This window comes from Aulonocara stuartgranti (assembly GCF_965226115.1).
Source record: "Aulonocara stuartgranti genome assembly, chromosome: 12".
Taxonomy (NCBI): Eukaryota; Metazoa; Chordata; class Actinopteri; order Cichliformes; family Cichlidae; genus Aulonocara; species Aulonocara stuartgranti.
This window is the reverse complement of record NC_138948.1, coordinates 28,957,975-28,970,675: the sequence shown is the minus strand read 5'-3', so window position 1 is coordinate 28,970,675 and position 12,701 is coordinate 28,957,975. Positions and strand designations below refer to the sequence as shown.

Sequence of the window (12,701 nt, the reverse complement as noted above, 5' to 3'; positions counted from 1 at the left end):
CATTTAGACAGCTGTTAGCACAGGATTCTCCTTATGGAGACCTGATATGTTTAATATGCTGCTGAGAATATAGCCCAGAAGAAGCGGATAGTATAGCTTTTATTTTGGAAAGAGACATTTCTCTGTAATAAACTCTCTTTTCCAAAGATGAGTGATTCCTCAATCAGATACAGGGCTCGCAATATCGCTAGCCCGACGTCCCGGGGCTATCTCTCCCCTGCCTGTCGGGCTATTGTAGGAAGGAAAAATATATGTCAATGCTTTTGCATTCTTTCAGAAATGTAGCTGGGTAATTATGTCATTGGGTGAGCCACTGTCAATATGTGACATATTGAAATCGTGTTTGAATTTGCGCTTGTTTTTTTGCTTTCACTTTGCAATCGCGCGAACTGTGTATAGAGAGCGACAGCACTGATCTGTGAGTGATGATAATTTGTGCACCAATTCCTCTGACATCGTCTTATTAATTGTTAGCTTACTATGCAAACATGACAAGTGAAATCTCCCGCAGCTTAAACATGTGAGAGGTTGATCGCGCAGAGAATCACTGAGCTTATGTGAGTGCGGCAGGATATATATTTCACTACGATGACCTGGATGATTGAGAACCTTCACAGACAGATATATATTTTAGTTCTGCTGAGCCAAATAAGACAGGTCAGGGTGAAGAAGTGACAGCCAAAGAAAAGCTTACCACAAAACGGAGAAGTTATGACAAATCAGACTATAAGGCAAAAAGAAAGTGCAGCTTTATGGTTTCATGGACAAAAGAATTTCTGTGGCTGCAATATGACGAGCTAAAAAAACAACACGCACAAGGGTTAGGGTTAAATTTAAAAACTGTACTTTTGTGTTAAAATATATATTTATAATTTTAATAAATGACAAATTAAAAAGGCATGAACATTTTTTTTTTGTATCGAAAAAATATCGAACCGTGACACCAAAGTATCGAACCGAACCGTGAATTTTGTGTATCGTTGCACCCCTAATATATATATATATACTTTCCATATAATATATATATATTGTATGGAAAGTTGCTTCAGGATCAGTATGGTGGTGTCAGTAGCAAATCAAAAACAGACACTGTAAGACATTTGATACTGACAAAAAGTCTGCCTTTCTGCTACAAGCGCTTTGATAAAGAGGATACTTTTCTATTCACATTCAAATATTACCCCCTTAAAGCATTCTCCTCAGATGTTCTCCATAACTTAAGATCTCCAAGTTAGGATTACAATAAAGCATTAAAACACATACAGTGATGCTGTAAACTAAAGCCTTCAAAGAAGATGATAAAACTCATCACAATTCCTCAAAAATGCATTAAAAAGGTTTGTTTAAAGCCATGCTAGCACCATTCATCCTTTACTGCCTCCTGGTAACACCTGGGTGGCCTGATGCCAGAGCCTGGGCTGGTGCTACCCCCAAAGCTGATGTGGTACCCATTGGGCATACCAATGTTCTGTTGTTGAGCAGGAGACAAGGCTCCCATCATGTGAGGCAGTGCGTTCCAAGAGGAGTGTCCAGCACAGGGGCTGGGAGACAGCGCCGCCATATCCTGGAAGACTTGCAGCTGGTCCCGGAGGCTGCCATAGAGGCTACCCAGAGCCTTGCCCTGGCCCAGGAAGGGCTCTGAGCTGATACGAGTGACGGGGCAGGGGAAGTGGTGAGAGCCGCTGTAACGGAGGCCATTGTGCTCTGAGAGGCCACGGCTTAGCCGGCTGGGACTCAGAGAGGTCTGGCTGGACACAAAATGCACAGGAGAGGAATTGGCAGTCTTGTAAGCCACCCCGGGTCGCGGGGTGTGGGGGATCTTGGGGAGCTGCCGACGTCCACGGCTTGACGTGCTAGTATTGGAGCTCAGTGCCACTGGGCTGCCTTTAACCCAACCACTGCCCTAGATGAAAATTGGACAAGCAATTTGAAATGATGAGGAAAAAGAAAATATGCCAGAGAAGAAAGGAAAATGGGAAGAATATGTATAAGTACAGAGCCACCCAAGGGAAGAAAAGAAAAGAAAGACACCAAAATACATGTACATGGTAAGATAACAGCAAACATAAGAGGGACAGAGAAGACAAAAATAAAGACGCACAAATGGATAGATAATCACAGAGGGACATGATGAAAAAGACAAAGTGGGAAGAAAAGCGAAAGGTCATGAGAGGCTATACTGAAAGCAGACAGAGAAGAAAGCACTAAAAACATGCAGAGCAATCACAACAGTCTGCATTTAATTTCTGCTTGTCTATATCACACATTTGCTGATGCTCTGTAATATATATGGTAATGTGACAAAAAGCAGTCTTTTATTCTGCTTTTATTCAAATATATCAAGTCAATTCAACTTGACTTAAGTAATACAAAGTTTACAGTGGAACACATATTCACTGCAAGAGTAAGTGTCTACAGGCATCTGTAAAGTATGGTCATGGTTTGGGGTTGCATTTTAGCTAATGGTGTTGGAGATCTTGTTAAAACTGATGGAATTATGAGAGCAGAAAAGCAGAGCCAGATTTTGATGCAATTTGCAACAAAATCTTAAAATCTTCTGAATGGCAAGAGCGTCATCTTTTAGCATGAAAATGGTCCCAGATATACTGCCAATGCAGTAAAAGCAAAGCAGGACTCCATGCCTCCACAGAGCCTGGACTTCAACAATACTGAAGTGAAGTTTGATCATCTTGGAAATAACTGAAAAAAAAAAAACAGGTCAAGAAAGCTGGAGAACTATTCCTGAAGAATACTTAAGAAATGAAAAGAATCAGGTTTTGTAGGGAACATTTAGACATTAGTACAAAATACTGAGTTCTAAGCTTGTTTTAACTGTACAAACACTATTTTGCCATATATACTGTATTTCCATCTTTGTATGTTTCAATAAATTACTACTCTTATTTAAAATTTTCTTGCAAAATATAAAGAAATGAAGGGTGGCTCAAGACTTTTACTATATATTGTATTTATATTAAATGCTGATATTGATAAGTTAATATTTTTCACCGGCACTAATTGACTTGTAACACCCAGCTGAAATGGAAAAGGTTCCCAGTTATCTAAAATACATGCACAGGTTAAGTGTATATGATGTAAAAACTGTCAGATAACACTATGTGGATAAATAGTGTTATGCTTTGCTATTCTTTAAAGTTTCCAGTTTGCATTGTTTTTTTTTTCTCGCTTTTCTTAATCTCACTTATCTGTTACCTCATTGATTCTCACTGTGTTCTGCACTCTTTCATTCATCCTTCTTACCAGTGGAAGTTGTGGTAAGAGACTTTTTCAATGTAAACCTTTATTTTTCAGATTAAGTCAACTAATTTATTTTCAAATTGCTCTAAATTCCACCATTTCATGTCCTACTCAATCAGATCAGCTTGTGCCTCTCTTGCTTTTAAGGGAGCAATACAGACGTACTAGACAGCACGTCTTTCATATCAGGCTCTTTTAATCACATTTTTACTTCACTTGAAACAATCTATAAATGTACCTTCACATATTTTAGCTAAAAAAAAAACTCTGCAGTTTACTTATTTTAGTTTCTTCCTGTAAGTCCATTACCTGCATGAGGCACACTAGGGGTTGGGTTCAATGTCTGTCACACAGCAGTCAAGGTTGGGGGCCCTGCTTGTCCAATCCCTGGCTATCAAGGCTGGATATTGGAACACAAAATGTCACCTTTCTGGTGGGGAAGGAGCCTGAACTAGTGCTAGAGGTTGAGAGATACTTAAATATATTTGGGGTCACCTCAACGCACTGCTCAGGTTCTGGAACCAGTCTCCTGGAGAGGGACTAGGCTCGATTCCAGTCTGAAGTTTCCCTTGATGAGTGACAGCAGGCTGAGGTGGGTATTATCATTTCCACTTGGCTAGCTACTGGTACATAGGGTTTTAACGGTGGATTACAGAGCTGTTTCCTTGTGCCATTGACTCAGGAACAGGTCTAGACTGTCGTTTGCACTTATGCAACTGTTCAGAGTATCCAGACTTCTTGGATTCACTAGGTGGGGTGCTCAATGGTGCTCTATCTGGTGAATGTCATCCTACTGGGAGACTGCAACACTCATGTGGCAAATGACAACAAGACCAGGAATGGCACTATGATCGAAAGAATGAGATCACGGGTACAAACAGCTTTCTCTGAAAGGTAGCTGGCCTCTCCCTTAGAAATAGAGTGAGGAGTTCAGCCATCTGAGAGAGGCCCAGACTAGAGCTGCTACTCTTCCACATCAAAATGACCCAGTTGAGGTGGTTTGGGCATCTGTCAAGAATGCCTCCTGGGCACCTTCTCTGTGAGTTTCTTCGGGCATGTTCCACTGGAGGCAGAACCAGGATATGCTTGAGAGATTCCATCTCTTAGCTGGCCTAAAAACATCTTGGTGTTCCCCAGAATAAGCTGGAGAAGGTGCCTGGGGAGAGGAATACCTGGGCATCTGTGCTTAGACTCCTGTCCCCACAACCCAGTCCCGGATAAGTGGAAGAAAATAGATGGATGGACAGACAGGCAGATGGACCCAGGATGATAGCACACTTTTCCTCCTGAGTTATCAAATTAGATTATTTAACATTAACACCAAGCTGGATAAGGCATGTTGTATAAATGCTGTATGGCTGTCTTCTGAAAGTTGATCCTACAGTCAAATATTCCTGTGGTAACATTGACTGTACTTGTGAGTATATGTTACGAGAAGCTGGACTGTGTAATACTCTAGAGTGTGACATATGTCCATGGCTAAAAGAAGTGAGTTGCCCAAGCCATACTTATCATTGAAGACAGGGGCCAAATCATAGGTATAAAACAATCCAAACCGTATAGTTGCATTTATAAATTCTTTCAAAAGAAAGTAAAAATGGGGATAAAAGAGCCTGATTTGAATAAAAATAGAAAAATATATTATCCTACGTGTTGGCCCCCCTAAAGCAACAAATACCTGAATCGTCATTATGGAAAGCCCAAGTCTATTTGAATGATGAGTAGGAGGAGAAATGGTGGAAAATGGGGGGATTTGCAAAAAAAGAAGACGCCTTAAGCTAAACTAACAAGAATGACATTAAAAAATGAAAGCTCAAAGATGACCTTAGTCAAAAAGAACATGCTTGCCCACCTGCTTGTTGCTGGTTTCCAGCCCTTCACTTGGAGAGCCAGCACAGCTGGCGGTGGAAGATTTCGAGTGGCACTGTCCCCGGCTGCAATAGCGGTCACAGGAGTAGTAGCGCTGTTTGTCTGCAGAGGAATGATGGTATTTCCTTTCATGGGAGCGTCCACGGTCGTGGGCTCGCTCTCTGGAGGCTGTTGTTTCCGATGCTGGCTCACCCACTGCAGCTGTGAAGGAAGAAAATATTGCTGGGTGTTTCTGACAAGTCCTAAGATTTTCTTACTCCCCAGTGTTTAATACAGTGTTTCAGTAGGGGTAAAGATTCTAACAGTCATGACAGAAACAGCATAGGTCATTTCTAATCTAATTAACGATTAAGCATTTAATAGGTTAGAATTAGTTTGGAATGGAAAGGCCTTAATCAGAGAGATGACTCTGACAGAGCTCCAGAGTTGCTCTGTTGAGTGAAAACAGTCTTCCAGAAGGACAACCATTTCTGCACCATTCTACCAAGAGGCAGATAGTTGCTGGATAGCGTAGTGGGCTACTGGAACAAGGAGGCATAAGTGGGCAGAGATGGGTAGTAACGCGTTACTTGTAACTGTAATCCATTACTTTTTCAAGTAACGAGTAAAGTAAGGGATTACTATTGCAAAAACGGTAATTAGATTACCGTTACTTTCCCGTAGGAACGCTGCGTTACTAAAACTGTGATTTTTTTGCGAGAATGTCTCATGACAGTGATGTAAGCGAGTGCGACGTTCGTGACAACAGCTGTGTGCAGATCAACAGTGGATCATATATCGAGTGCGGGAGAGAGTATGAGCGTGCAGCATTTAAAGCGTGGAAGTACTGACCTTATTTTGAGTTTGATTCCATAAAAAGTGACAAAAACATTAGTGTCCGCTGTGCGTGGGAAGAAAACTTCTTTTTAGAGCGAAAAAAAACCCTAAACTTCCAAGCAAACACAGAGTGCGCTACGACGTAATGGAAAATTCACAGAGAAACTCGTGGATTCTTCCACTGACTGCTGCGGCACACTGCACCAGGGTAAACCTGTTTTAAAAAAGGGACCTTTCCATTTGATTACATTTTGTATGATGGATTATGCAGAAAAAGTAGAATTGGGCTGAAAAATCTATCGCTTTATAACCTATTCAGGTTGTAAATCGTGTTTTTAAAAAGTAACTAAGTAACTAAGTAATTAATTACTTTTGAAAATAAGTAATCAGTAAAGTAATGGGATTACTTTTAATTCGTTACTGTAAGTGGGCAAGAAATAAAGAAATAAAAAACAGGTGCTGTTGCAATGCTACTACATAAGTAACCCCAGCAGTTTGAACAGGATGAGGGGCTTATGGAATCTTTGATATCCAGCATCCAGCATTGACGGCGAAACAACTGGTGTTCCAACATTCAGAAGAAGGACCTACTCTCATGGCTAGAGATTGCAACAGCAAGGGGGAGGCAGGACGACAGGTATCATCACCCCCACCCGAGATTGGGTACCAAGTGCACCGGAAAAAGGATCTTTGAGTGCATGAGGATCACAGTGAAGCTTGAAACCTGGATGTTTCCACAACACAACCTCAGAAATGTGCATTTCTTAACTGTACGTGCAATATCTGCATTATAATCAGACTCCTGTGCATGTAGAAGTATATATAGAAGAGAAGTGTAGTCGGATGGTAACGAAGAGAGGGAAGGTAGTCAGGAGATTGAACTACCAGAAGGCAACTTTGCAACGTGTTCTAGTAATAGAAGGGGCTACCATTTTTTGTTTTTGTTTTTTTCAATTATTCAGAAAAGGTATATGATAATATTGATAAAAGGTATATGATAATATATAACAGGACTAATGGGACAGTAGTACAGAGGTTTCAGAAGTTGCTTTAGAACTCTTCTGTTCTTTAAGATTCCAGTGTCCTTTTTTAGTATTTCTACTGCTATACAGCAAATACAGCAGAATAACTGCTAATTAATTCACCAAATTTCTTTTTCCAAATTGTAAATAAATATGGTTTAAAACAGTGCTTTATGATGCTAACATGATTTACTTGGCCAACCAAGTAAAAGTGGATACTTACATAAGTATCCACTTTAATCTAAGTATCTGGATTTAATTGTGCAAATTTAATTGTTTTAACCCTTAGCTTCTAACAGAGCAACCTTGGAAGCAATAACAGGAGTGATCTGCTACAGTCAGAGAAGTACTACTGCTCAGTGGAGGGCTCATGGTTAGGAAAGAAGGGAAGCTGAGCTCCTGAAAAGTCGCAGAATTCAGGACTTCAACAAAACTCGGACAAAGTGGTAACTAACCGTTTGATGGATGTTGCTCTTGTTTTGTCCTTTTTTTTGACTTTACTAATTTTCTGTGCTTGTTCTTTTGAAACTCCTCACACTTATATGTTTAGATTTTATGCTTTATTTATAGTGTGTTGGTTTTTATTGAGGGGTTATTGAGATCAAAATCCTCCTGATCTCCTCAGCAGTGTGTCCCCCTCCATGCCAGAGAGCTAGCAATTATTTCCCCCCACTGTACATTAAAATCAAGAAGCATTTTTTGTCAAATGTTTCGTTAAAATCAGAGGTTTTTATAGGTGACTTAAGTTAAGTCCCTAATATTCTTTCCAATAATGTGTTTTATTGTTTTCCCCTTGTATTTAACTATATTAAACTGACAGTACATGTTATATTTGAAGTAGTATGTAAGAAGCAGGTAAGATGCTAGAGCAGGGGTCCCCAATCCCAGTCCATGAGGGCCGCTGTCCCTACAAGTTTTAGATCTCACCCTGGGTCAACACATCTGAATCACATGATTAGTTCATTACCAGGCCTCTGGAGAACTTCAAGACATGTTGAGGAGGTCATTTAGCCATTTAAATCAGCTGTGATGGATCAAGCACACATCTAAAACCTGCAGGGACACCGGCCCTCGTGGACTGGGATTGGGGACCCCTGTGCTAGAGAGCTGCCCTTCTTGTCAAAAGGTGTCAGAATCTGAAACCTTTGATTCAGAATATGAATGAGTATCTTTTTACATTTGAACAGGTAAATATCTGTCAAGAAGAGATATTTCAGTGACTATGTTGCAATGCAATCTACTGTAAGACAGATGACAAGAGTCTGAACTACTTTGGTGAGCCTTTAGTCAGTGCAAACCAACTGCCACTAAGCAGCAAAAAACTTATGGCAAAGTGGAAACGCTAACCTGATGGTGGCATCGAAGAAAATCGGAGGATTTCTTGATTGTTTATTTATTCATTTATCTATCGTTTTCCCGAACTGCAAATTGCTTTGTTAACTAGTAAAAGTTGCATTTCCTGCAAAAATACTGGGTGAATGCCATGTAGTGGAAATCATGTGCCAAAAACAGCTGAAGAAGCGGAACTATCTGCTTTATTTCAAAGGGTACACTGAAGAGGAGCGAGAAAGAAAAAAAAAGCAGAAGGAGCGAGAGCAGGAAAGAAATGCGGCAACAACCACAAGTAGGATTCAAACCTGTGCTGCCCACTCTCAGGGCACCTGCTCATCTCAGTGAGGCAAAGACAGATTTCCTATCCTGAAACAAACGTAATTCATGGGAAAACGGTAAACGGTATGAAAAAAAATTATTTTACCGTGACCGTCAGGAGTGTCTGAAGATATTGGCACAAGGCTCATGTCTCTGGAGTCCCCGGTTTAGAAGATATGACGAGTTGAAAAGTTAAAAAGCTTAATATTTAAAAATGCATAAAAGTTATGAGCACCAAAAGATAGAGCTGCAGGGCTCTAGACTAACTTTTTCCATGGTTACACTGGTGCGCCTAACTTTTTTGTTAGATGCAGATAGTCATTCATATTCTGAATCAAAGGTTTCACAAAAGTTTAGGTGCACACAAATTTTTCAACAACATCGCTTAACACTGTAGTTTTACATGTGCACTTTAAAAAAAATAAAATAATACAGGCAATATCGATATAGGCAATATCGATGTTTAAATTATTAACTAACAGTCTTGTCAACACAAAGTTCTTTATTTGGAGCACCATTCTACAAGAAAGATAAGTTACTGAAAGTCCTTGTTCTTAAAGTGCTTTGGCAGTCTTTGGCAGTAGTAGACATTGTAGACAATGTTAAACTTAATCATCATCTCGGCCTCTGATGATCTGTTTGCTGCTGCCTGCCGCTGAAAGGGAGTGGGGAGAGGGGACACTTGTTTTGCAATTTGGCATCATTTTAAAAAAGTTTACATTTCTTCGCTATTAAACAGCAGAAATTTGGCTTTCTTGTTGGAGGTCATTTTTGGAGAAAAACAAAACAGCAGCCGACAGCACTGTACATGACTTGTGCTTAATAATCGAATGAATAATGCAGAAAACAGAGATTTGAGAAAGAAAACTGTTCTAGAAGTACACTGAGAGAGAAAAAGCACTGTGCAGCAAGTGTGATTTTATTGTGGCGGAAGCAAAACAGCAAAAGTAAGAGGGAATTCATGATGATGTTTATCAAATGTGAAGACAAGTTTTGATCTTCTTTTGCTGCTGCAGTCAATTTTGGTTGGAGAGTGACAAAACCTGCAGCATCATAATCTAGCGCAAAAAAAGACGTAAACACAAAGCATGGACCCGACGCATCAGAATCAGTAAGCTGTCAGCTTTCAGCATCAACGTGTCCATGTACATGTCGTCAGGTGATAAAGCTGACATTTCACTGATGTGTCGGGGCCGCATTCTGTGTTTACGTCTTTGAGTGGAATCCGTTTAGCTGTTCTCATTTACTGTTAGCTTGTTGGTGGTTGTTGAAATAGTTTTGTGAGGTTTAAACTGAGATTCTGGCCTTTCTGGTAAAATACATTTATATTTAAAAGTTGATTCAGGATTCAATGAATCGATATCACTTTATTCAAGCTGCTCACCTCTCTCTATCCGCCTGCACTTTCAAAAGTACACACTGACTATCTCTGATTGGTTTAAACCATGTTATGGGCATAATGTGTGTCTGCTGTTGACCACGCAGAGACTTCCAGAGTTGCGGAGACCTTTTTTTGTACTAAACAGCTGGTTGCACCAGTGCGACCTAGGATTTTTTTTAGTCACACCATTGAGAAATTAAGTCGCATAAGCGACCAAATTGGTCACACTCTAGAGCCCTGTAGCTGGCATTAGCAGAAATAGCAGAACAGTTTAAAATTTGAATGGTGAAAATAGCACAAAAACTGTGGGAGTAGTTAAGTGTCAAAGATTAAAGAAACAGGAACTCAGTAGGTTGAGTGAACCTATTGACCTTCACCAAAGTGATGCTCACCCAATGAGCTTACTTAGGTGATGTTAACAGAAAACATTGTGATTCCACTGACATGCAGATTAGACTATGAAAGTCTGGATATCTGGAATACGTGTCATTTTCTGCTTCTAAGTTTTATTTTTGACCCAAATGTCTGTCTCCTTTAACTTGCATGTTAAAGAAACAAGACTGCCTTATTTCATCTGTGCAATACTATCAAAATAAGGAACACATTTTAGTAATGCCGAAAAACTAGGATGTGAGGGAGGCTATATGTCTTCCTTTTAAGCTTCACTTTATTGGCTCTCTATTTTAAGTCGTTATCATTTATCGTAAATAAATCCTAATAAATCTCCCCAAATCCTTTTGCTCTCAGACTGCAGGTATACCTGTAGTTCACAGAGCATTCCAAAGTAGAATGGGAAGCAGAGTCTTCATCTTGGACACTAAGATTGCTGGGGATCACAATCCACTGTGCACTGCTCCTCCAGATCCTTTGTTTCACCGCTTTTTTATTCTCTTACTGCTCTAGAGGTTTTTTCTGGTTAAAAGGGACTTCTTCAACCCCATCGTCACCCAAGTCCTTGTTCTTAGTGAGTAGCTGGGGCTCTTGCTAATATTGCAGATCACGCGTCCTATAATATAAAGCCCCTTAAAGGAAACTATTGTTGTGAGTTGGCACCATATAAATGAATTGCAACTGAACTAAAAACAATCACATAAAATTATAGGATAGCATGATGGGACAGTCCAATACTAAGTGGGACTAGATGATACTGAAGTGGGACTAGATGATACTGAATGTCTTTGTACACTGTGATTTTGATAGTGCTTGTGAATAAATTCTGACTGACTTTACCAGCAGAACCGGGAGGTTGACCTGCCAAAGGTGCATCTAAAAACCTCTGTCTGTTCTCTCTGTCTCGGTCTCTACGGTGGTGGCAGCGACGGTGATGGTGGTGGGTTCTCTCCTGGCTTGGTTTTTCCAGGGTGTAGTCTCTTAAATTGACCTCTTGGGGCCGCTGTGGGGTCACAGTTGAGGCTGAGCGCTTCATAGGGCTGGCATCAGGGACAGACTGAAGGAGAAAGACGGATAGAGAAAGCCAGTCAGCAATACATTTTAGAGTTGTTTTTCCCCACAGCTTCATGTAACAACTGCATCTAATTATTTAATCCACACAGTAATTGCCCACTGCTTAATCTGATGAAGAAAATACATTACAGCACAAATGTAATCATTTGTGTTGTGTTTTAGAATAATTGACTGTTGTCCCACATGACACAACAAAGGGAGTGAAAACATTTTACATTTAGCTAAAGAATGCATCAGTATTAGGAGCACAGGGCCAATCTGCCCATACAAGTCTGTCTTAGTAAATAGTAAGTAAGTATCAAGATAAGATAAGACTTTATTGATCCCACGACGAGGAAATTAAAGGCAAAGGACCAGGTGTTTCACTCATACCAGTAGGAGCTAATTCATTCAGCTGATTAACCTATTTTAAGATAGAATTAGTTTCAGGTTTTATAACATTCTGTAGACTTTTCACATATATGGAACACCCAACTGGAATGATCTGTAACAGAAAATTTATAAAAAAAAAAAGTCAAAATTAATAGTGAAGGGTGAATAAGACTTTTTAAGAGACATCTTCTAGTTCCAGAAAAAAAACCCTCTGTATTTAGCAATAGCTAAAAAAACAAACAAACTGATTTTCAGAGGTCAGAAATAACAAAGTACACTAATGTGTAAAGTACAGATATCTAAAATTTCTACTTAAGTATTTATTTTTTTGACTACTTTTTTGCTTTTACTCCCTACATTTTTAAACAAATATCTTTACTTTCTACTCCTTACATTTTAAAACCAGGCTCATTAATTTTGTTTTAACACATTTGAAGGGTATTATCATTTTGTCACTGCAAGTCTTCAAACATCAAACTAATTTGAACCTAAACAGTAACAAATGAATTGCAGTCCTGTTCATTTATTAATTAACAGGGGATGTTGCATTAAAAGAGATGACATGTGCCAAAGTCAGAGGTGTCAGTGTTTTGTTTGTTTTTTTTTGTTTGTTTGTTTTTTTGCTTCAGGTAATTTCAAAGGCAACGTTTCTATCAGCTCAACAAATATCAGCAAACACAGAAACTCTTTGTGTGCAGTTTGTCTCACAATGTGTAGCTAGCTTTAGCTAACACTGTTTTTTAAATGAAGAGATGGAACTAGGTTTCCAAAAATAAAGCGAGCCTTTATTGTGGCTGATGGCATGACAAAAACACTAGAGAACACTAAGGAGAAACTAAGGAGACTGAGAACACTGTGTAAACTAAAAA

At 39.6% G+C, this 12,701-nt stretch overlaps 1 protein-coding gene across 1 annotated transcript in view; it reads right to left on the bottom strand.

Annotated features, from left to right (window-relative positions):
* Window positions 1–732: 732 nt before the first annotated feature.
* LOC309719252 (voltage-dependent N-type calcium channel subunit alpha-1B-like) overlaps window positions 733–12,701 on the bottom strand; it is a 327,817-nt gene continuing 315,848 nt past the window's right edge. The window contains exons 47-49 of the mRNA XM_082555244.1: window positions 11,227–11,443; window positions 5,111–5,328; window positions 733–1,903 (exon numbers count right to left, since the gene is read on the bottom strand). Of these exons, the coding sequence (XP_082411370.1) occupies window positions 1,355–1,903; window positions 5,111–5,328; window positions 11,227–11,443 (984 nt within the window). The 3' untranslated portion in view covers window positions 733–1,354. The remainder of the gene's footprint in view (window positions 1,904–5,110; window positions 5,329–11,226; window positions 11,444–12,701) is intronic.